Source organism: Diabrotica virgifera, chromosome 6, assembly GCF_917563875.1.
Source record: "Diabrotica virgifera virgifera chromosome 6, PGI_DIABVI_V3a".
In the NCBI taxonomy this organism is placed as follows: domain Eukaryota; kingdom Metazoa; phylum Arthropoda; class Insecta; order Coleoptera; family Chrysomelidae; genus Diabrotica; species Diabrotica virgifera.
In genome coordinates, this window is record NC_065448.1 from 174,266,123 (window position 1) to 174,290,617 (window position 24,495).

The 24,495-nt window shown below is 32.0% G+C and overlaps 1 protein-coding gene across 1 annotated transcript in view; it reads right to left on the bottom strand.

The window, feature by feature from the left end:
• Positions 1-24,495, bottom strand: part of LOC114329915 (balbiani ring protein 3) — a 298,548-nt gene that overhangs the window by 106,952 nt on the left and 167,101 nt on the right. Inside the window, exon 5 of the mRNA XM_028279193.2 lies at positions 13,503-13,688. Coding sequence (XP_028134994.2) covers positions 13,503-13,688 — 186 coding nt within the window. The remainder of the gene's footprint in view (positions 1-13,502; positions 13,689-24,495) is intronic.

The following is a 24,495-nucleotide window of genomic DNA, read 5'->3' on the forward strand; positions in this document are numbered from 1 at the left end:
AGGTGAAGCCACCATTGAAGCGAAGGCAGAAAGCAGCTGCCCACTAGGAGGGTTTTTACTGTCTAGGTTATGCGGACGACTTGGTAATTGTAGTTCGAGGACGCTTTACCAAAATAATTTCAGAGAGACTTCAAGTCGCTCTGAGGATGGTGGACAGCTGGTGTGAGGAAGAAGGCCTGAAGGTTAACCCTCAAAAAACATCCGTTGTTCCCTTTACCAGGAAAAGAGCACTGCAAGGCTTACAGCCACTAGCGCTCAAGGGAGTAGAAATCCCATTCACAAGTCAGGCCAAGTACTTAGGTGTAATATTCGACCAGTGGCTGACATGGAATGCACACATTCAAAAAGTCACACAAAAGGCCACTATGGCTCTGATCAGATGTAGACGAATATCTACATACACAAGGGTTATAAGGCCCATGATAACTTACGGTTCAGTGGCGTGGTGGAACAAAACGCAACAGTCCGGGGCGATTCGATTGCTCAGTAGCACACAAATGCTTGCATGCTTGAGTGTTACAGGAGCCATGAAAACAGCCAGTTGATCCAGGGCCAAGCTCCAATAAGTATGATGCAGGGAGCTGATAACTTAAGGCTATACCAGGACATACAGGCAGACCCCGTTCTAGGAATGCCTGTAGCCCGAATAGTTACGAGGTATAGCTTTAACAAAAAGTTTCAAATTACAATACCAAAAAGAGAGGACTGGGAAACTGGTGCGCCAATAACGGCAAACTCAATATCGTATACGGACGGCTTCAAAACCGATATAGGTACAGGGGCTGGAATATATGGCATAAAACCAAGGACAGAAGTCCGGGTATGTCTAGGAACATACGCGACCGTATTTCAAGCCGAAGTAGCTGCTATACAAAGGTGCGCTATGGAGCTAATCAGCCGAAAAATAGATAACGATTCCATCGTTATCTATTCGGATAGTCAAGCGGCTCTAAAGGCTCTCAGTTCGGTACAGGTCGATTCATGGTTAGTATGGAACTATTTGAATGTCCTCTCTCAGGTTGACACTTGCCTGGGTGCCGGGACATAAGGATCATCGTGGCAACGAGAAAGCCGATGAATTGGCCCGAGAAGGCGCATCTACGCCACTGGTTGGTCCGGAACCCTTATTTGGAATCGCAAATACGATAAAAAGGGCAGCTATACACAAATGGGTGCAACAGAAGTCTCTTGAGACTTGAGTGGTGGAACAACTCCCCAGGACAGAGGCAGGCCAAATAGGTCATCAAAAAACATTTGGCTAAATTTACAGCAGACTTACTTTTGCGCAGTCGCAGCACTGTCAGAATGATAGTGGGTCTGCTGACTGGACACTGTAGACTCAATAGACATTTGGGTCTCATAGGCCTGACAGAAGAGGACACCTGTCGGTTCTGTCTGGAAGAAGAGGAAACTGCTCTACACGTTCTGTGTTATTGTGAAGGTCTCGCACGAGTGCAGTTTCTAGAACTCGGGGAGGAAAAACCGGAGCACCAGGCTACATGAAAAGGCCACTATCAAGGCTGTTGAGCCTCATTAAGAGGACCAAGCTAGATGAACTGCTTTAAAAGAGGGGGAAACACAATATATCTGCAAAGGTCGCAGTGTATCAAAATCTCTTGGCCGCCCCATTTTCTACATTCTACATTCTACGTGGTAGGTTAAGTTAGGCGTTAATTTTAAGAAATGTTGCTGGCTAAATTGGCATAGCTTCCAAAGGCCATAAAAGAGAAAAAAAGTGTCCCAGAAACTATCATTTGCCATATTTGTTGTTAATGAAACGATAATAAATAATATTTTTGGTATTGTAAAACTAACAAAAAGAAAAAAGTGCAGAAAAACTGTTATATGTCATTATTTTTTTAGACGACTAATTTAAATTATAAAATATCAGGCTATACCATTTAAAATACCGTAATGCAATATAACTTAATGCCCTACCTAGTAACAAATGATAATGAAAGTGACTTCGAACCATCTCTGTCCATAAATAGTAAATAGTAAAGGTGTGTCCAAATCACGAAGATCTCTTGTTACTGCCTCGGGAAAGAAAAATATTTTTGTGTACTTTTGTCTTTCGGTTCGTTTCCCTTCTACCGTAAAGTTCACGGACTTTAAGTATCGTCTTTCGTAATAATTTGTGTGAATTCACTGAAATCGTTGAATGCCACAAAATTATTTAATAACTAGAAATGCAAACGAATCGTGATGGGATAGGACGAAAAGGTGTTAATTCAAAACGTGAAAAAAGTGTGCGTGTTTTATACATTGCCTTGACATTAACAATTATTTTGAAATCAATGTCACAATATATAATTTATCTGCAATATAGATGATGAGCATGTATATTATATCCTGGTATTTGTCAGATATAACCAATCTTTTTCCTACATATAATATGAAAAAAATATTGTATAATTATTGCGTGACTAGAACTAAGGTTAAATGAAGTATTTTATTGGTGTGTGATAATTCTAGCACTGGAATCCGAACCCTATACAACAGAGATATACTCTGGGTTAATTAGGAAAATACAAGGAAAAGTTATTTACCAGCAATTTTATTGCTGGAATCGAATCTTATTATTGTATGTATTAATAATATAGATATGCAAAGTCCGCAGATAGTGTGCTACTTTTTTTATAAACAAAATGGCGCCCGAAAATCGTGTTTTTTTTAAATTTTTGCTCTATAAATCCAAAGATTTTAACTTCAGACCAAAAACACCTAAATAAAAATTCACCGCAATTAAATTCTGCATAGAGACGTGTTTTTTCCGATTTACTTCGACGAAAACTTTTCCCGGAAAAAGCGGGTTTTTCCAACAAAATCTTTAATTTTCAACTAAACTTTTAGATAAGTAGTTGTTAATCAATAATTAAATAACTTGGTAACGTAAAAGCCCTTTCCGTATGTATTATAATTCCAGAAGTCTATGGAAATTGAATGAACAGTTTAGCAGCAATTAAAATGTTAATTAAAAATTTACGGTCACTATAATAACGACAATAATTATGATGCATAAGAATAACTATGATTTTCTCATAAAAAGACTATACCTATCTAATGTACTTTACAGAATTGAAATTGGACTATTTAAGCGGCCTCAGGAATATTTTAAAATTATACACAATTATTTGGTTTATAAACAAATAGAATATCTCGGAAAATATTAAACTAAATTAAATTGTGAAAACGGTACTCGAAAGACAGCGGCAGGACGCTTCTTTAAAAAGAAAAAAACGTTTAATTATGACGAGTGGTTCCTGAGATACAACCGGTCAAAGTTGACCGGAATTTACAGCAAAGATATAAACAATAGGATCATAATTTTCAAACCATCACCTTTTTATTTTTGTCCTCTTTCTCCACACCAATTTTCATATCTTTAAAATCCTCAGAACATATATTATTATAATAAAAACTATCGATAATACGTGTGAAAATTGCCAAAAATAGCAAAATTCCAATCAAAAATTAGGTTGGAGAAAATGTAACCCTCAAAGTTCAAAATCGGTATACGTTCACAAAATGCATTTTCTCGGCTTCCCATGGAGCAATTTTCTTCATTCTTTTTTTGTTCCCTAATAACTCGAGTAGAGCCATCGAACTAACGCATTATTAAATGTCAAACTTGCTTTTGTTTTGTTATAATAAATTAATTTTTTTATAAGAACAGAAAATTACATATTTTTTCCAGTTGTAGGTAGTTTTTTAGATAAACTTACTACAAGTGTACCTTTTAAAGTTAAAAACATAAATATTCTCATTTGAAAGCTGTATAATTATTTAAACAATTTTTATTTAAACAAATTAAAATATTGTGTTATAATAAATAAATTAATTTTTTATAACAAAACAAAAGCAAGTTTGACATTTAATAATGCGTTAGTTCGATGGCTCTAATCGAGTTACTTGGGAACAAAAAAAGAATGAAGGAAATTGCTCCATGGGAAGCCGAGAAAATGCATTTTGTGAACGTATACCGATTTTGAACTTTGAGGGTTACATTTTCGCCAACCTAATTTTTGATTGGAATTTTGCTATTTTTGGCAATTTTCACACGTATTATCGATAGTTTTTATTATAATAATATATGTTATGAGGATTTAAAGATATTAAAATTGGTGTGGAGAAAGAGGACAAAAATAAAAAGGTGACGGTTTGAAAATTATGATCCTATTGTTTATATCTTTGCCGTAAATTTCGGTCAAATTTGACCAGTTGTATCTCAGGAACCACTGGTCATAATTAAACGTTCTTTCTTTTAAAAGAAGCATCCTGCCGCTGACTTTTGAATACCGTTTTCACAATTTAATTTAGTTTAAAATTTTCCGAGGTATTCTATTTGTTTTTAAGCCAAAAAATTGTTTATAATTTTAAAATATCCTGAGGCCGCTTAAATAGTCCAATTTCAATTCTGTAAGGTACATTAGATAGGTATAGTGTCTTTTTATGAAAAAATTATAGTTATTCTTATGCATCATAATTATTGTCGTTATTATAGCGACCGTAAATTTTTAATTAACATTTCAATTGTTGCTAAACTGTTCATTCAATTTCCATTGGCTTCTGGAATTATAATATATACGGAAAGTGCTTTTACGATACCAAGTTATTTAATTATTGATTAACAACTACCTATCTAAAAGTTTAGTTGAAAATTAAAGATTTTGTTGGAAAAACCCGCTTTTTCCGGGGAAAGTTTTCGTCGAAGTAAATCGGAAGAAACACGTCTCTATGCAGAATTTAATTGCGGTGAATTTTTATTTGGGTGTTTTTGGTCTAAAGGTAAAATCTTTGGATGACGATCGGCCACGATAACGCGATGACGAAAATGGCCACGGAAATGGACTTGAGAAAAACAACGTACATAGGATGTTGGAATGTCCGAACAATGTTTGAAACAAGTAAAACACATCAAGTGGCAAAAGAAATGGATAAAAATAACATTAGTATATTAGGATTATCTGAAATTAGATGGAAGGGATGTGGAAAAACAAGAATTGAACACGCCAAAACGGTTATATACTCGGGAAAATGTGGCGAAAAAGACCGACACGAGAGTGGTGTTGCATTCATGATTTCAAAAGAAGCAACAAATGCCCTAATAGAATGGGAAGCCATCTCGGATAGAATAATAATGGCTAGATTCAAAGCGAGATATAAAAATCTAATAATTGTTAATGTATATGCACCAACAAATGAAAAGGAACAGGACATAAAAGATGAGTTTTACCAACAGCTACAGATGGCATACGATAAAATACAAAATAAATATAAAAAAGATATTGTGATGATAATCGGAGATATGAATGCCAAAATAGGAACGAATAATAGTGGAAGAGAAACTGTAATGGGGAAAGAAGGATTGGGACAAATTAATGAGAATGGTAACATGTTTATAGATTTCTGCACCCAAAATAGTTTAGTCATAGGTGGAAGTATATTTCAACACAAACGCATACATAAAGTAACATGGACATCCCCTGATGGACAAACACACAATCAGATTGACCACATAACCATAGATAAGACATGGAGGCACTCACTCTTAGATGTTAGAGCAATGAGAGGGGCAGACATAGGGTCCGACCACATGTTGATTAGAGCCAAAATCAAACTCAAACTAGCCAGAAGTAAGAAAACGCCAATGGAACAACGAGAAAGATATAACGTTCACTGGCTCAAAGACGGAAATGAAAGTACTGAAGAATATAAGACCAAGTTAAGAGAATTATATAATAAAACTTACAACACAGAAAATGCCACGATAGAAGAGCTGTGGGATAAATGCAAGTATGTATATACACAAGCAGCAAAAGAAACGATAGGAATACAAAAAAGAAGTAATAAACCATGGCTATCGAGAAGCACGTGGGAAAAGATAAACGAAAGGAAACTACTTAAATGTAAAATTCTAAAAAATGATCTAAGAGATAGGGAACAAATGAAGAGAGAATATAGAGAGAAAGATAAAGAAGTTAAAAAAAGTGCGAGAAACGACAAAAGACAATATAACGAAGAACTGTTAATAAAAGCAGAAACAGCAGCAAAAAACAACGACATGGGAACTCTATATAAAACGACGAAAAAACTAAGCTCGCGCGGAAAAATGAACGTTGAGCATGTAAAAGACAAGAACGGGAAAATATTGAAGAATGAAAAGGAAATAGTTGAGAGATGGATCGAACATTTTAGAGAAGTATATGCCAACAGAACAATAGAACACGAAATGGAAAATGAAGAAATAAAGGAAGAACTAAACTTCACCGAATCGGAATTCACAAAAAAAGAAGTAAGTAAAGCAATACAACAGCTGAAAAGAGGGAAAGCAGCTGGAATAGATAACATTACCACAGAACTACTGAAAGCAGATAGAGAAACATCGGAAGAAATCCTGTATGTACTAATAAACAGAATATGGCAGGAGGAGAGAATACCTGATGATTGGAAAAAAGGTATAATTGTAAAGATACCCAAGAAGGGAGATCAAACGAATTGCAACAATTGGAGAGCAATAACACTACTTTCTACAGTGAGTAAAGTCATGACAAGGATGATACTAGAAAGAATGAAAGAAACTATAGACCAGTTGTTAAGACCAAACCAAGCGGGCTTCAGAAGTAATAAAGCATGCACAGATCATATTAACACATTAAGAAACATTGTAGAACAAACAATAGAATGGCAGAGCAAAATCTATATAAATTTCATTGACTTTAGACAAGCCTTTGACCGGATTAACAGAGAAAAAATGTGGGAAATATTAAAGAGATATGGAATTCCATTAAAATATATAAGAATTATCAAAATGTTCTATGAAAACTATACCGCACAAATCATGCACAATGGGAAACTCACAGAACCAATCAACATAGACAGTGGAGTCAGACAGGGGTGTATTCTATCTCCAACCATATTTCTGATCTTAATTGACTGGGTCATGAAAAAGGCAACGAAAAATAAAACAGGAATTAGATGGAATGCTTTCGGTCAGCTTGAAGATCTAGACTTTGCAGATGATATATGTCTGGTGTCCGAAAAAAGACAACATATGCAGAAAAAAACAGAAAAGGTGACAAAAGAAGCAAGAAAAATAGGACTAGAGATTAACACAAGAAAAACCAAACTTATGAAGATAAATACGGAAAGAGAAATGGGTATATTCATTGAAGGAGAAGAAGTAGAAAATGTACAGAAGTTTTGTTATCTGGGAAGCATAATTGACGCTAGCGGTGGAATAGAAGAGGAAATTAATGGAAGGATAACTAAAGCCCAAAATGCGTTCTATATGCTGAAGAAAACATGGGAGTCCAATAGATTAACAACCAAAACCAAAATCAGGATATTTAATACAAATGTAAAGAGTATTTTGCTATATGCAGCAGAAACTTGGAAAATAGAGAAAAAGATTATACAAAAGGTTCAAACATTTGTAAATAGATGCCTTAGACGAATATTGCAAATATATTGGCCAAATCGGATAAGTAACAAGGAACTTTGGAGAAAAACTAATCAAGAGCCGATAGCCAAAACGATAAACAGACGCAAATGGAAGTTTATTGGACACACATTAAGGAAAAATGAAGATGATATAACCAAACAAGCCCTGGATTACCAACCAACTGGAAAAAGAAAACAAGGCAGACCAATGACATCCTGGAAAAGAAATATTACCAGAGAGCTAGAAGACAATGGGTTAACATGGAAAGAAGTGAAAGCCCTGGCCAGAAACAGAGATGAATGGAGGGGGACTGTAGAGGCCCTATGTTCCAAGGAATCAAGAGGAGTAAAGTAAGTAAGTAAATCGGAAGAAACACGTCTCTATGCAGAATTTAATTGCGGTGAATTTTTATTTGGGTGTTTTTGGTCTAAAGGTAAAATCTTTGGAGTTATAGAGCAAAAATGGAAAAAAACACGATTTTCGGGCGCCATTTTGTTTATAAAAAAAGTAGCACACTATCTGCGGACTTTGCATATCTATATTATTAATATATACAATCATAAGATTCGATTCCAGCAATAAAATTGCTGGTAAATAACTTTTCCCAAAAATGGCCTATTCTCCGATAATCAGCCCAGACTAATAGCAGATAGTATAAAGATGTCCAACTAGTATACGGAATTTTCATAAAATTTTAAATTCGAAAAAAAAGCTATAAATCACAACAGAAAATAATTTAAAACATCAAAGAAAAAAAGTTATTTTGTCTTTCGTTTGGCTTCTAAAGACGATTAAAATCGAGAGAAAATTCAAATTATAACAGGCAGCCCAAAACGCGCCCTCATTGGGGTGACGTCATATCATTATAGTATTTAAAGTACTCGCCATTAATTCATTAGGTTTGGCATTCGTTCTGACACTTAGTTTTATAAATATTTTGATAGTTCTCCCCTTTCCTTCAAAAACTGTATCAAACTACAATCTCAACAAACTGGTAACCTTTTCATGGGTATTTTTCAGTGCTTCACAAATGATAGAAAAATAGGTAAGTCCGTGATAATACACATTTATAACATTTATTCTAACATGACATTTTAGTTAAATCTGACAGTTGTCACATTTTATTTGCAATTTGGCATAAAAACAAATCAATTGTGTTTATTGCATTTATAAAATGGTATTTTCTTTGATTTGTATAGTCTTAAAAATTATACAGATTTAATTCGTAGATATATTATATAATTCGTAAATATTTTTTTTTCGATTATAGCGCCATCTATCGACAACTAGAATTAATGTTATAAATGTCTGTAATCACGGACTTGCCTTTTTTCTGTCACATACAATTTAATGCGTTAGAAAGAAATCGAAAAACTGTGACGCACTGAAAGATGCCTATGAGAAAAAGAATATACATTATTACAATGACATACGATAAATGTCATTATAAGATATAATGATGTGACCTCATGATATAATGAAGTGCAGTTTTGCGTCGTTTGAAATGGTTTAAATACACAGAAGATTTTAAATTTGTACTTCTAAGTTATTATGAGTTTTTGGGGCGTGAAATTTTGGCGTTCCCTATTAGAGAATTTGCGCATTTTTTTATTACATAATAATATTCAATGTTGTTTAAAAATAAGATTTCCAAAATTTCACGCCTCAAAAACTCATAATAACTTAGAACTAAAAATTTAAAATCTTCTGTGTATTTAAAGCATTTCAAACGACCCAAAAAGCACTCGAACACTTGTAACATCACATCATTATATCTTATAATGACATTTATCGTATTTCATTGTAATAATATATATCAGTTTGTTGAGATTGGAGTTTGATATAGTTTTTAAAGGAAAGGAAAATCAAAATATTTATAAAACTGAGTGTCAGAACGAATGCCAAACCTGGAATTGGGCTTGTTTTGGGCTGCCTGCTATAATTTGAATTTTCTCTCAATTTTAATTGTCTTTAGGGGCCAGACAAAAGACAAAAAAAATTTTTTTTTCTTTGATATATGTTATTTGATATATTTATGTTTTGTCGGGAATCAAATAGATAATAGAACATATTCCCACAGTATATGCAGACATAAAAGTGAATCACAATCCACTGGTGAGCAAACTTGGTGAAAACTGTGGTGAATACACCACAAAGATAAAAGTCGAAAGCTTACAGCATGACTCCACAAGAAACCTATTACAAAAAAGAATAACAGAAAGAAGAAAAAACATATATATCAAAGAAAGTGATGGAGTCGAAAAAGGCTCGACAAAATGAAGTTTAATATCTTCGCCTCGACCAAGGAAGTTCTTGGTGGAAGAAACATAAATATAAATAAATCATTCCCAAGGCGAAGAACTCCATAGTTTTATACAGAAGTGAAGGAAAAATGTCAAGGAAAGAAAAAGATTACTTGAAGTATATGTCAACCAAGACATAAGAGGTATACGATAATTATTACAATACCGTAACAAACGAAACACATGCAGTTGTAAGAAGAAAAACAATGATCACTAAGAACGTTTTTCGAGAGAAATGGAACATGATTTCTATGGTCTGCAGAAGAAAATATGGCGCTTTATCAGAGGTCAAAAAACGGAGGTAAAGGATGTAATAGAACCACAATACATAGAAAAGGATACATGTATTGCCTATCCCCCTAATCATCATAAAAATTATTGAAAACATCTACCAAAAACAAAAGGGAAGTCAGAAATGATGGACAACTTACAGAATCTATAGACATAGGCAGCGGAATAAGACAGGGGTATTTGAGTCCTATGCTCTTCAATTCAATCCTGGATAAAATGATCAAAAGTGTTAACAAAGGAAGAGGATACAAAATGGGAAACAAAAAAGTAAAATAGTCAGTTACGAAAACGACGCATTACTGATAGCCCAAGATGAAGATAATGTACAAAGACTAGTCACAGTTGATATAAGAGACACATATTTAACATAAGAGCGAAAGGATTTATTATAATAATCTCATCTCAGAAAACTAAAATAACAGTAATCAACAAAGAACCAATCAGATGTAAAACACAAATTGATAGCATCAGTGTTGAACAAGTAATAGGAATAGGGAACTACACTGTTCAGCTATGGAGACAGGATGCCTTAATAACACTATATCGCGAAATCGACATATTGACACTGAGATGAAGTCAATAATTCATAAAGCCAGTGTAAGACCAATAATGACATATGCACCAGAAGCAACAATCGACACAGCAATAACACCAAGTTTACTGGAAACTGCTAATATGACAGTATTGAGAAGAATTACAGGAATTAGGCTGATAGATCAAAAAGGAGGTAAGACGGAAAAAATGTAATGTACAGTGTATAAATCAATGATCACTAAATAGTAAAAAAGAATGGAGTAACTCTTCCAGAAAGGGGAAGGCTCGTGTGGTCAAAATAGCAAGAGATAAATCACCAATCATCAGAAGAAATATCAAGAGACCGCGCAAAAAATAGAGTGACAACCTTCCATAGAGGTATCAATCCGCCAATGAACAAGCAGAATTGCTTATGTCTTTCTATATATTTTATGATAATAATATTTCGTTAATTTTAAGGTATTTGGTATTCTACTTCTGTGAATGTTGTTTTTTAATTCTGTGGTCAGTTGTAAGTCATAAATAAGTAAGTATGTCAAACTGTAAGGAGTAATTCTACATATAAAATAAGTACAGTTTGCTCGATAAACATATGTCCGCAAATGCTTCGTTTCCGAGATACGGGGTGTTGAAAATTTTTTTTCAAGATGCCAATCTATTTATTACTCTAACACTGGTTGAGGTATGACAATGAAATTTGGTAAATTTTAAGCAGTAGTTATTGCGCATTTTTTAACATACAAATAATAATTTTTTATTCATCATTGGCGCGCATACGGGTAATGTTTTGAATTTTTTTAAATAGAAAAATTGTACGCCACTTCAGATATTCAAAATTAAAAATTATTTTTGAATTCCATGGACAATTTCTGATAAAGAACCTCTCTTGCCTTATTTTCATATGATGTACCATTTTTATGCAAAAAAATAAAAATCTTGGCGCGTATTTTTCTTTCATTAATACATTATAAGTTATACCAAAAACTATCTAATACAACACTAATAAGATTTTAACTACGCTCAAAGCTATAACATGTGTTCAAAATGACCTTCTTCACTGGTGGCAGAAGAATTTTATATTCATCACTGGCGCGCGTATGGGTAATGGTGTAAATTTATTTTTAAGAAAAAACTAGTATGCCACTGAGATCTGTCAAATTAAGAATCATTTTTTAATTGCTCGTATAATTTGTGACAAAAATATATCTTGCCTTTTTTTATATAATGCGCCGTTTTTATACAAAAAAATAATACACCTTAACGCTTACAAAGTATTCGAGGTAGTTTTCATATGCAGAGAAACTTATTTCAAATACTTTGTAGACGTTAAGATGTTTTATTTTTTGCATAAAACGGCGCATCATATGAAAAAAAGACAAGATATATTTTTTATCGTAACTTGGACGACGAAATTATAGTATATTAAGTATGGAGAACGGTAAGGGTTTTATACCGATCGAAGACAATTGTCTGAGATCGGTTACCCTTAACGTTCGACATGCTTATGACGTTTTTTGCACGATTGATACCATTATAAATTATAAAATTAAACATTTTCGTCATATTGACTAGTTTCATTCATTTTATCAAGATAGATACTTTGGTTGTTAGGTAGTAAGTAGGGTGCATAACAAGGGTGTTCCGCAATTATTCCAGAAAAATCCAAAATCCGTTATCAAAATACCTACCAAAGTTTTAAAAAATGGTGCGAAGGCAAGAATTTAAGAATCGAAGAAAAGACTCTATTGGCATATTTCGTTCAAAGACATATGCAGTTGAAAGCTCCTGGAAGCCTCTGGGCAGAATATTCAATGATTAAATCCACCGTTTTTCTTTATGATGGCATTGATATTTCCAAGTTTTCAACTTTGATCGCGTATTTGAAGAAAAAAATTAACAAATTGTACCATAAGTTTCAATATTAATAAATAATTCGTTAGTTTTCTTTATTCTTTCAAAAGATAAATTAAAATTAAGAGATTTTTTAACTCGACGGTAAGTGAATTACTTACCGTCGAGTTGGAGTACTTACCGTCGAGTTGGATTACTTACCGTCGAGTTGCTAGTAAATGTCACCTACTGACGTAAAAACTGTCACGGTAAACAGTCAAAAATGATCAATCGTGCAAAAAAATCATTTTTAATTTGGAATACCTCAGTGGCGTACTATTATTTTCATTAAAAAAATTCAAGCCAGTACCCGTACGGGTGCCAATGATGAATATAAAATTCTACTGATCCTGGTTTAAATCTTATTAGTGTTATTTTCTATTATTGTTCTTGTTTACTATTTTTTTATTAGATAGTTCTTGATAATGTATTAATAAATGAAAATTACGCGTTAAGATATATATTTTTTTACATAAAAATAGTGCACCATATGAAAATAAGACAAGAGAGGTTTTTTATTATAAACTAAACGAGGATTCAAAAATAATCTTTAATTTGAAATACCTCAGTGGCTTACTATTTTTTTCTTTTAAAAAAATTTAGACCATTACCCGTATGCGCGCCAATGGTGAATAGAAAATTGTTAGTTGAATGTCAAAAAATGCGAAAAAACTACCTCTTAAAACCCACCAAATTTTATTACAATGTCGCCAGTAGTTTATTTAAAAAACGTTTACCAAAAGCTGATATGTGCACTTAGATCCGTAAATTTTTTGCATTTTGCAAAATTAACAGAAAAATTTTATAAAATTTGTAGCTAGGTTATCTATAAACTCATATGGATAGTTGTAAGAAAATTAAACTCAAAACCAAATATGATATTTCTAAAACTGTGATTTTATGGACATAGTAGAAATTTGAATTTGCTCTCTTTAAAAGTAGCCAAAATGGACATATCAGCTTTTGGCAAACGACCACTCAATTAGTTTTAATAGTATTGTGGAAAGTATGACTTTTTGTAATACAAAAAATATGCTTACATGTTGGGACTGGAGGACAAGGAGGATCTGCACAGGCTAGCTCTTCAAGATGACATTCCAATGCGTTAGGACAGTTTATTCCATCACAAGGATCTCGACACCTACACAAAGGGCAACCGTCTTGTGTCAACGCAAATCCGTGTGGGCAGAACATTCTACAAGTGTGATCGGCACATGGTTTGGGAGCTGAAACAAAAGTTAATTTGTTTATTCGAAATCTTTGGTTAATAACATTTTAAATAAATACTAAAACACAGCTTTTTCACTATTAAATCGTGGCTACAAGAAACCCTTTCCGAAATTGAAATGTTTTTCAAAAATTCTGAAACAACACATAAAAACAGAACACTCTTGTTTAATTTCCGCTAAATGTTGTCAACAACTAACTATGCTGTTACAAAACCTTCCTCAGAAGGGAAATTAATAAAGAAAGCATGCAATCAATTTGTACCTACTACTCGCCATAGACCGTCGGATTCAAATACGAAGTTCAACCATTTTGAGTATTATGACTTTTTGTGTACTGAAAATGTCGTATGATATAAGCAAAAAAGAGGAAATTTAGAATTGAACCAAGTTCTTTTTTCTGTTTTTCTGAAAATTGAATTTTCACGATTGAGTTTTCATGACCTAGCGTTATATCTTTTTTTGCAGGTTACTTATCGTGAAAACTAACATATTTTTAAGTAGCATGAAGAAGAAAATCACGGACAATGACCTGTTAACATTACATGTTTAGGTCATAATATTGATAACCTTAGAACACCAGTAGCCCTTATGTCAAAATTTTTAAAAATAGAATCTCTACTCCTCTACCGATTCGTAAAATGGCATAAGGGAGAAAATCGTGACAGCCCATGCGACTTTCTTTACAAAAGAAAATTCAATTTTCACGCAGATTTCCCTAGGATATCAAACAGTTTTCACATAATTTACTTTTCTTGATTTCATCTTTCAGCATTCTCAAAGTCATAAGGGATAAAGTCGGGACTGAATTTTCAGTAGTAATTACACGAGAGCTATAAAATTATCGACTTGTATCCCGAGGGACATTTTGACAGTTTCAAAGTGTCACGAGGGCAAAACAAATCGATAATTTAAGAGCTGAGAGTTATTCGATACGATTATTTCATGAATAAAACTATCTTTTTAAATCATTTTAACTAATATTATATTGATATCTTCGCCTGAATATTTACTAAACCTGTTTCTTGGTGTTCTTTGTGACAAGTTGTAAAACATTAATTGTCATTAATGTCACTGAATGTATTTTTGCGTAGGAACGAAAGGCATCTGACGTAAAATACTTGACGACGGGAAATTATCAAAAATTATCGGGTATAATATCACAAGAGAGTGAGAATAAATTGAAAATAATGCGACAGTTTTTCGAAAATTTGTTATCAGGCAATAGAAACGAGAGCCCGCAGGGCTCGAGTGGCTATTGCCCAATGACAACAAATTTGAGTAAAAATGAAGCATTATTTTCTTATTTATTCTTACTGTCGTGTGATATTCGTAAGATTATTTTTTAATACGTATATTATGGATATTTTCTTAAATGTGACAGTTGTCAAAACTAAGAAACTGGTTGCCATTAAACAGAAATAATCTACTTAAAAAAATTCTATCGGTAATTTTCTACAGTAGATAATTCTCAGTATAATTTTAATCTGATTGGACAGAATTAAACACGTGATCAAATATCTTACTATACGATTGGAAGTTAAAATCATGAAAAAATAATCAGTAGTAGTAATTGCACAAGAACTCTGAAATTATTGAATTTTTCCCGAGTGACACTTTGACAGTTTCAATTTCACGAGCCGAAGGCGAGTGAAATTATGTCAAAGTGTCACGAGAGCAAAAATTCTATATTAATTTCAGAGGTCGAGTGCAATTTGTTGCGATTATTTCATGAATAAAACTGTTCAAAACCAAAATTTTATTGTAATTTATTTATGTAAGTACCATTAAACACACAATTTTTATAAATATTTGACGATTGAAAGTCATCACTTTTATAATTTTTAAAACATTAATTGTCATTAATGTCACTGAATGTATTTTTTCGTAGCAACGAAGGGCATCTGACGTAATATACTTAACGACGGGTGATTATCAAAAATTATCGATTTAATTCAGATTTCTGTAGCTTTCTATTGGTCAGAATCTCCTATGAATGAAATAATCGCTGTAATTTTTATTTCTGTAGCTTTCTTCTTCTTTTTCTTCTTAAAGTTCCCTCTCCTATCGGAGGTTGGATATTATCCACTTAGCTCCGCTATTGCTTCCTGAAATATGGCTTCACTGTACAGGTTAAATAGTACCGGCGACAGAACACAACCCTGTTTTACTCCTCTCTTTATATCAATATTCTAGATGTAGCTTTCTATTGGTCAGAATCTCTATGTATGGAATAATCAATGAAATTTAACTATATACTAACCGCATATTTACTGCTGTTAATCCTATCTACAAAATTCCCGCCATATTTAATAAGAGAGACCTTCCAATATGTTTTTACATTATGAATCAAATTTGGGTTTTTGAAATTATTGATTTAAAGTACTTGAAGTAAATTTTATTCTCTAGGAACGATTTTGTTGTCCACTCCAAATTTCAAAATTATGGTTAAATTAATGGCCTTGTGTAGTCGAAAATAAAATAACATTCGATGAATAAGAAATAAGATCATGACTTTAAAAGGATTTTAAAAATAGTGTCAATATATATACAGGGTGATTGATTAGTGGGGTAAAGCTCAATGGATCCGCTATAGTAATAGATAGCAATAAAAGTTAATAACAAAAATTTTAGCCACCTTTGAGCTTCATATTACAAAATTAGTTATAATGTTACAGGGTGTTCGATAACACAGTGGCAGACCAAACTTATGTTTTTTTTAATGGGACACCCTATATTTTATTTTAAATTCGAAATCTTGTTAAATTCTCCATCACAAAAATTTAAAGGTTTGTTATGTTATACAGGGTATTTACAAAGTTATAACCAATTTTATATGAAAACCGTAACAAGTTCAACTCCCTGTATAAATAAAAATAAGCAAAACAGCAATGGTTTATTAATGCCATATTTTTTACTTATTATCAAAATTTACAAGAATGATTAATATTGCTAATTTTCTTTATATAAAATACAGCGTGAGTCAAAACGCAAGTACATTATTTTTTCAGTAATTTTAAATGGAACACCCTGTATTTTATATCACTATTGCAAAGTACCATTACCGTACTTTAATTTTTATATAACATTCCCTATGTCTAAATTTATTAGTTTTCAAGGTATTTTCATTTCTCAATGGACCAGTAGCGTGGCCACCCAAATGACCAGAATTTAATAAATTGGACTGATTTTTTTGGGTTACGTTAATAATGAAGTTTATAAAATACCTCCAACAACAAGGGATCAGATGAAAAATAGAATACAAAGTGTATTTCGATGTGTATTTTACAAATGCTTCGTAGAGTAAGTACCTCATTCAATGATCGTTTTTAGGCGTGCATAAATGTGTTAGGAAGTAATTTTGAAATATTAAAAATATTTTATTAAAAGTAGCTTCTAATTTTTTCAAACATTTTTTTTTTGCAATATATATTACTGATAAATTATTTTTCGTTCTTTATTTGTTACATTGTTACATTTACATAAAAAAGTAGTGTTTAATTGTCTTCACAAGATGTTGTATTTTGTGTTTGTATGTTTTTTTGTAAAATTTATTACTAATTTTCTTTCTTTGTTTGTTGCATTTACATAAAAAAGTAGTTTTTAATTGTTTCAAAAATGTTGCATGTTGTGGTTGTGTTTTTTTTTTTGTAAAATGTATTACTAATAAATTATTTTTATTTCTTTTTGCTACATTCTTATATTGATTACCGGATTGATAATCAGTAATCGTCAATTGTCAATTCAGTCTTGGCTTACTTAATACACTAAAATAATGACACCTAAAATAATTTGCTCTGAAAAATGAAAATATCTCGAAAACTACTAAATTTGGACATAGGGAATGTTATACAAAAATTAAAGTACCGGTAATGGTACTTTTCAATAGTGATATAAAATATATAGTGTTCCATTTAAAATTACTGAGAAAATAATGTACTTGCGTTTTGACTCACCCTGTATTTGAAATAAAGAAAATTAGCAATGTCAATAATTCTTGAAAATTTTGACAATAATTAAAAAAATGTGGCATGAATAAACCATTCCTGTTGTGCTTATTTTTATTTATACAGGGAGTTGAACTTGTTACGATTTTCATACAAAATTGGTTATAACTTTGTAAATACCCTGTATAACATAACAAACCTTTATATTTTTGTGATGAAGAAGTTAACAGGATTTCGAATATAAAATAGAATATAGGGTTTTCTATTAAAAAAAAACATAACTTTGGTCTGACACTATGTTATCCAACACCCTGTAACCATCTAACTAATTTTGTAATGTGAAGCTCAAAGGTGGCTAAAATTTTTGTTATTAACTTTTCTTGCTATCTATTACTATAGCGGATCTATTGAGCTTTACCCCACTAATCAATCACCCTGTATGAGCTGCATTTCTGGTAGGACTTAATTGGAGGTTAATTCTTTCGTACAACTAAAGTAGATATTTTTATCTATATTTGGGTATCATATGCAGCAACTTAAACTTATCAGTTCCTATGGTTTTATTATGCAATTTGCAATTTATTTCAATTTTGTAATGGCTTGTTTTATGTTCTATTTCATTATGTCTTATTTGTAGTCCTGTCGCCAGGGGGGTACAACGGCCTCGTTAATTCAGATGGACTTACTCAAGTTTTTTTTATGTATTTTGACCCGTAGAACACGAATTTTTTGGGTAACAGTTGATCCGGATGTCGATAAGATTGTTATAGACCAAGAACTTGAGGAATCAAATAACAGCGATTTTTGGCAAAACAAAACACTATTTTGTATTTTTTGGGCCATTTTAAGTAAAAAATATTTCTACAAGTTTTTTCGTAGGATGCACAGTTTTCGAGATAAACGCGGTTGAACTTTAAAAAAATCGAAAAATTGCAATTTTTGAACCCGAATAACTTTTGATTAAAAAATAAAATAGCAAGTCTGCTTACCGCATTTAAAAGTTTAAGTCAAATTATGTCGGTTTTGATTATTTCCATTGGTAAAAATTTATTTTTTTATTGTTTAACAAAGCTATAAACACGTAGGGTTTCCCGTGCTTTTACATGTGTTTTAACGCATGTAACGTAGAAATAGTCTTGATTGCACTAGTACCTATTCTACCTACTCGTTCGATTTTAAATGAGAAATCATAGAAACATCACTCACGCACTAGTTGTTTGTAGCTTTGTTTAACAATAACACAATAAATTTTTAGCAATGCAAATAATCAAAACCGACATAATTTGACTTGAACTTTCAAAGGCGCTAAGCAGAATTGCTATTTTATTTTTTAATCAAAAGTTATTCGGGTTTAAAAATTGCAGTTTTTCGATTTTTTGAAAGTTCAACCGCGTTTATCTCGAAAACTGTGCATCCTACTAAAAAACTTGTAGAAATATTTTTTGCTTAAAATGACCCAAAAAATACAAAATATTGTTTTGTTTTGCCAAAAATCGCTGTTATTTGATTCCTCAAGTTCTTGGTCTATAACAATCTTATCGACATCCGGATCAACTGTTACCCAAAAAATTCGTGTTCTACGGGTCAAAATACATAAAAAAAACTTGGGTAAGTCCATCTGAATTAACGAGGCCGTTGTACCCCCCCTGGCGACAGGACTATTGTAATATTGACGATTTATGTACTTTCAGTATATTGTAATTATTGTTATTGTTATTTTTTAACTTTTTGTAAGCTTTGTCCATAAAATTGTATAATTTTTAGTGATAATAAAGAATATGTAATTCTGATTCTAATTCGATTACACGAAATTAACTTTAATTTGAGAATAACCGCTAGAAAAACCAATAGCATGTGTTTGTCTTTAAAAAGACATCACCAACAATGACAAACAATTTCCTTGTTAGGAATTCATTCATCATGAAAATATTTTAAATCTAATACATACCATGTCGGGGTAGTATCATGGGTTTTTCTTGGTTTTTTTAACAAACAGCAATGGAATTAATAGCCAGAAACTTTTAGTGTCATGATTGAGTGTGGTTAATTTTTTAAAAATAAATCACGTGTTATGATTTTTCTTATGACTATTCTCAAGTAAAAATTTCAGTAATTGAATGAAGTATCCTCTAATAAAAACGTCTTAGGAATGCACATTTTAAAATCATCTACTTTAAAAGGTATATACCTATATCTGTTTTGTCAATATGAAAAATAAGATAGAATTTAAACATAACAGATCAAAATAATTTGTTTGATTTGTATTTTGAGAACCATTTTAGAAGTGGAAATCGAAACGCAAAAATTAATTTCTACTAAAAATACTAAATAATAAATTAAAAAAAAACACCCCAAAAAGCCAATACGAAATACGAAGTAAAGAAATATGAACAATCTTGGAAACAAAGATAAAATAGAAGAGAAGAAGTAATATTCACACACGCCTCCGTGTTGGTGCCACAAGACTTACTTAGTACATATTTGAATTTGAACGTAAAAATAAATATGTTATCAACCATATTGCTACAACTAAACGTATGACGTTTACTGTGTTTTTTAAGTAAACAGAAATCTCTTCGCGAAAGCCAACTACGAGTTACTTCGTACGCAGACAAACAGTTAGCATCTATATTCGTCAGTATTGTAGTGATGTAACGAATGTCATTTTTTGAACATTCGCAAATACGAATGCGAATGCGAATATCTTGTACCGACATTCGCGAATGCGGATGCGAATGCGAATATTGAGTTTTTTTAATTTGTTTCGATTTTCGTAATATTTTCTAGATTTATAATCAGAAGTTAATAAATATTTGGTATAAATCAATCTGAATCTTAAGCTTTCTTACATTATACCAAATTATAAAATAACGTAAAGGTTGACAATGTGATTATACGAGGTTAAGTTACTTTCTTTTAATACAAAAAAGATAAGAAGTGGATAGATTTTAATTTTATTAACCTAATATTAACTTTTGAATTATTTTTTTCTGATATTCATATTCGCAAAACATTCGCACAAATTTCGCGAATGCGAATACGAATAGTGGAGTCACTGAAGGTGTATATGAGCTATTACCTCCGATTTCGTTGAACCTCCATCGATTTGCATGAAAATTGGTAAGTGGTTAGAGGATATCTCAAGGAACAAAGGTGACATGGTGCCAACTTGCGCTGTTACCCTGGGGGTGGATGCCACCCCTTCCCGGGGCTGAAAATTATTTTATTAAAAATAACCCCATAATTCGATAGAGGGACAAATTTCAAGCAAAATTTGTTATATAAAGTTATTAAAATAAATCAAAACTTTTTGAGTTATTAAAGATCAAAAATTTTAATTTTTCTTGAAAAAAATGCATGGTTTTAACCAATTTTTCATCAATAACTCAAAAAGTGTAAGTTTTTACAAAAAAGTTATTATTATCAAAATTGAAGCTAATAAAAAATTAAATAAACCGCTTACTACAAAAACCTTTTAATGTTAACTAAAAGTGAGTTATAGATAATTGAATGTATATTTTTTCGGCGTGTAAAATTCTAAGTATTCAAGCTGAAATAACGGGAAACTGATGCATTTTATAACATAAACTTATTAAACATTTGTCAAAGTATTTAAAAATATCTATTAAATGAGCCGAACATGTTGATTTATGCTTCAAATAATTTTTTAAAATTTATCTTTTAAAAATGTTTCCAAAAAATGTTATTGTTTTTTTTAAAAACTCTGTTCGTGTTTACGATATCAGGTTCATCTAAAAACTGTTTGAAATTTAATTCCAAGTGATATTTAATCAAGTTGAACCTAATCTTTTAAACCCCTTACTTTTTTAAAAATAAAAGGTTGAATGACCCCGGTTGCATGGTTCCTACAGCAAAATTTAAGATTTAAACGTTTCTATCTCGGGTATTTTTTACCCTATAGAAATAGTAAAACAGGTAAAATATTTGGCACAGAAAAAACTAAAATTGGGTTATATGTAATTGTTTACGTATATTGAAAGAATATGAGAATTACAATAATTTTAAAAATTATGATTTTTTTAAATCATATCTTTTTTCAAAAATATGCATTCTGTACGGGTCAAAATTATCGAAAACATTACTTACAGTAGGAAAAATGAAAGAATACCCATGAACGAACATATAAAACACGCTGTATTTTCCTGTCACCGTGTCACATAAAAAATTGGCCAGCGCAAGAACATGTCATAATTATTGTTACATGTACTTGCACTGGACAATTTTCTTTGTGACACGGTGACAGGAAAATACAGCGTGTTTTATATGTTCGTTCATGGGTATTCTTTCATTTTTCCGACTGTATGCTAATATAAAGAAGTTTTTGTGAGGATTATTGTAAATTTTAATTTTTGTGGAAATGGCGTATGTTTTATTTTTCACTTTTTCCTAAAAAATTCGAAACGGTTCTTTTATTTTCATTACAACTTGCTTAATTTTGACGCTATTACCTTGTTCTGAAGCTCATTTGATAGGTATTCCGAAGTAATTTGGCAAATGTTTAGCAGGAATATTTTATACATTGCATCGTATACTTAGATTTGAGTACTGGTCGAAAAAAATACACATTCAATTGCCAATAACTCACTTTGAACTAACATTAGTTTAGTCCTTTATGCAAGGAATGTATTTAATTTTTTATTATCTTCAATTTTAGTAATAATAACTTTTTTTGCAAAAGCTTATAGTTTTTGATTTATACGTGAAAAACCGATTTAAAACATGCATTTTATTACGAAAAAATAAAATCTTTGGTCTTTAATAACTCAAAAAGTGTTGATTTATTTTAATAACTTTATATAACAAATTTTGCTTATAATTTGTCACTCTGTCGACTTATGGTATTATTTTTAATAAAATCATTTTTACCCCCGAGAAGGGGTGGCATCCACCCCCAGGGTAAAAGCGCAAGTTGGCATCATATCACCTTTGTTCCTTGATGTATCCTCTAATTATTCACCAATTTTCATGAAAATCGATGAAGGTTCAACGAAATCGGAGGTGAAAACCTTCAGTGACTGCACTAGAATGCGAATATGCAAAAGTATGCAAATATTCGCGAATATATACGCGAATATATACGAAATTGTCGAGTGCATCACATTATTTACACCTTGAGTATTTTTATTAGTATTTTATTTTTATTACTAAACCGTTCTCTCCCGTTCTTTCTGTTTTGCTAGTCCCATTCCTGCAAATTCCTTCTTTCCATTGCTTTGTCTACTTCATCTCTGAACGATCTTCGGAGTCGGCCTCTTTTCCTACTTCCTATTGGGCTCAACTTTGGTATTCCGTTTATCCAACTTAATTATCAAGAACCCAATAGGGATAAGAAAAGACCATTAATCCAAAATGAAATTTAGTTCTACGTAAATCTAACTCATTTCGAATTTGACGGAATTTTTGGCGAGGATGATAACACCAATAGCGATTATCAACTTTCTGAGAATTCAAGTGATAGTGAAGATGACGTCGTCTTCGAACTTGAAGATGATCTCTAACCTAGGGTGACCAAATCATAAACTTGAAAAAACGGGACACATCCAAGGAGCAGTGGCGCACCTAGAATTATTCTCTGGGGGGATAGGGTTGGTTGGGCATCGAATTTTTTTTGTATTGTCTGTGAAAGACATGTTATATGTTTGGAGCGATACCCAAACAGGTAGGGGAAATTAAAACGTAGTCATTTAGCTAATTTGGGACCTATAAATCCTTTTCAATTTACTTTTGAATGTGTAATTTACGTACAATCAAGACTGCGAAACAGAAAACTATAAAACTTTGCCAGTTGGGTCATCTTTCCCTATCGCCATGTATTTTGCTGTGAGCTGGTTTATCTCTAGCCCTATTATTCTCTTAGCTTCCTTACCTATGTAATTTTTCAACTGCAAGTGTTATTTTCGTCTTCGCTGCGATGACTAAATCATCTGCATATGTTACTATTTGAAGTTGATCTGTAATAATGTTTTTGTTTGCAAGTTTCTCATCCTCATGATTACAGATTATGTCAATATCTGATATTGTCAATATCAGATTAAATACTGTCGGAGAGATAGAGTCACCTTGTTTCATGCCGTTGTGCACATTAATCACCTTAGAAGTTGTTCCGTTGTAACTGATCCTTGCTCTGGTGTTCTTTAGGCTCACTGTTATCATATGTCTTAATTTTTCTGGGATTCCAACATTCTCTAGCTGCTCCATCATTTTTGTCCGATTGGTTGTATCAAAAGCGATTTTAAAATCCATGAATATTAGGTGTATTTCTTTGTTGTATTCTCTCGATTTTTGAATTGTTTGCTCCACTGTATGTATGGAATTAATCGTCGACCTCCCCCGGTCTGAACCTGTTCTGGTATTTTCCTAATATGTATTCGTTCAGTGCATGATTTAAGTCTTATGTTTAGTATATTTTCTAGAATGTTATAATATGTGCTGTTTAATAAAGTTATTCCTCTGTAATTCTCGCACTCCTCTAGATCTCCTTTTTTTATATATATAAGTACCTACTATAATACCTGCCTTCCAATCAGCTGGTTGTCTGTTTTGTTCATATTTGTTGTATTAGCTGGTTTATTCCCTTACGTAATTCTCTTCCTCCGTATTTTATTCCACAGTTGTTATTTCATCTTCTGTGAAAATGTTTCCTTCGTCGTTAGCTTGTACGCCTTAATTTTTCATCGCAGTGTATTTCCTTCACAGTGAATACCATTTTTTCGTAATATTCTTCCCATATTTTGCTGATCTGTCTGTCCTCAAACTCAAACAAGGTTTTTATTTTTTTGCTTTTTTAGTCCTCTTGTTTTAATGCTGGGCTTATTTTTTGCTGCTTTGACTTTTTTGTA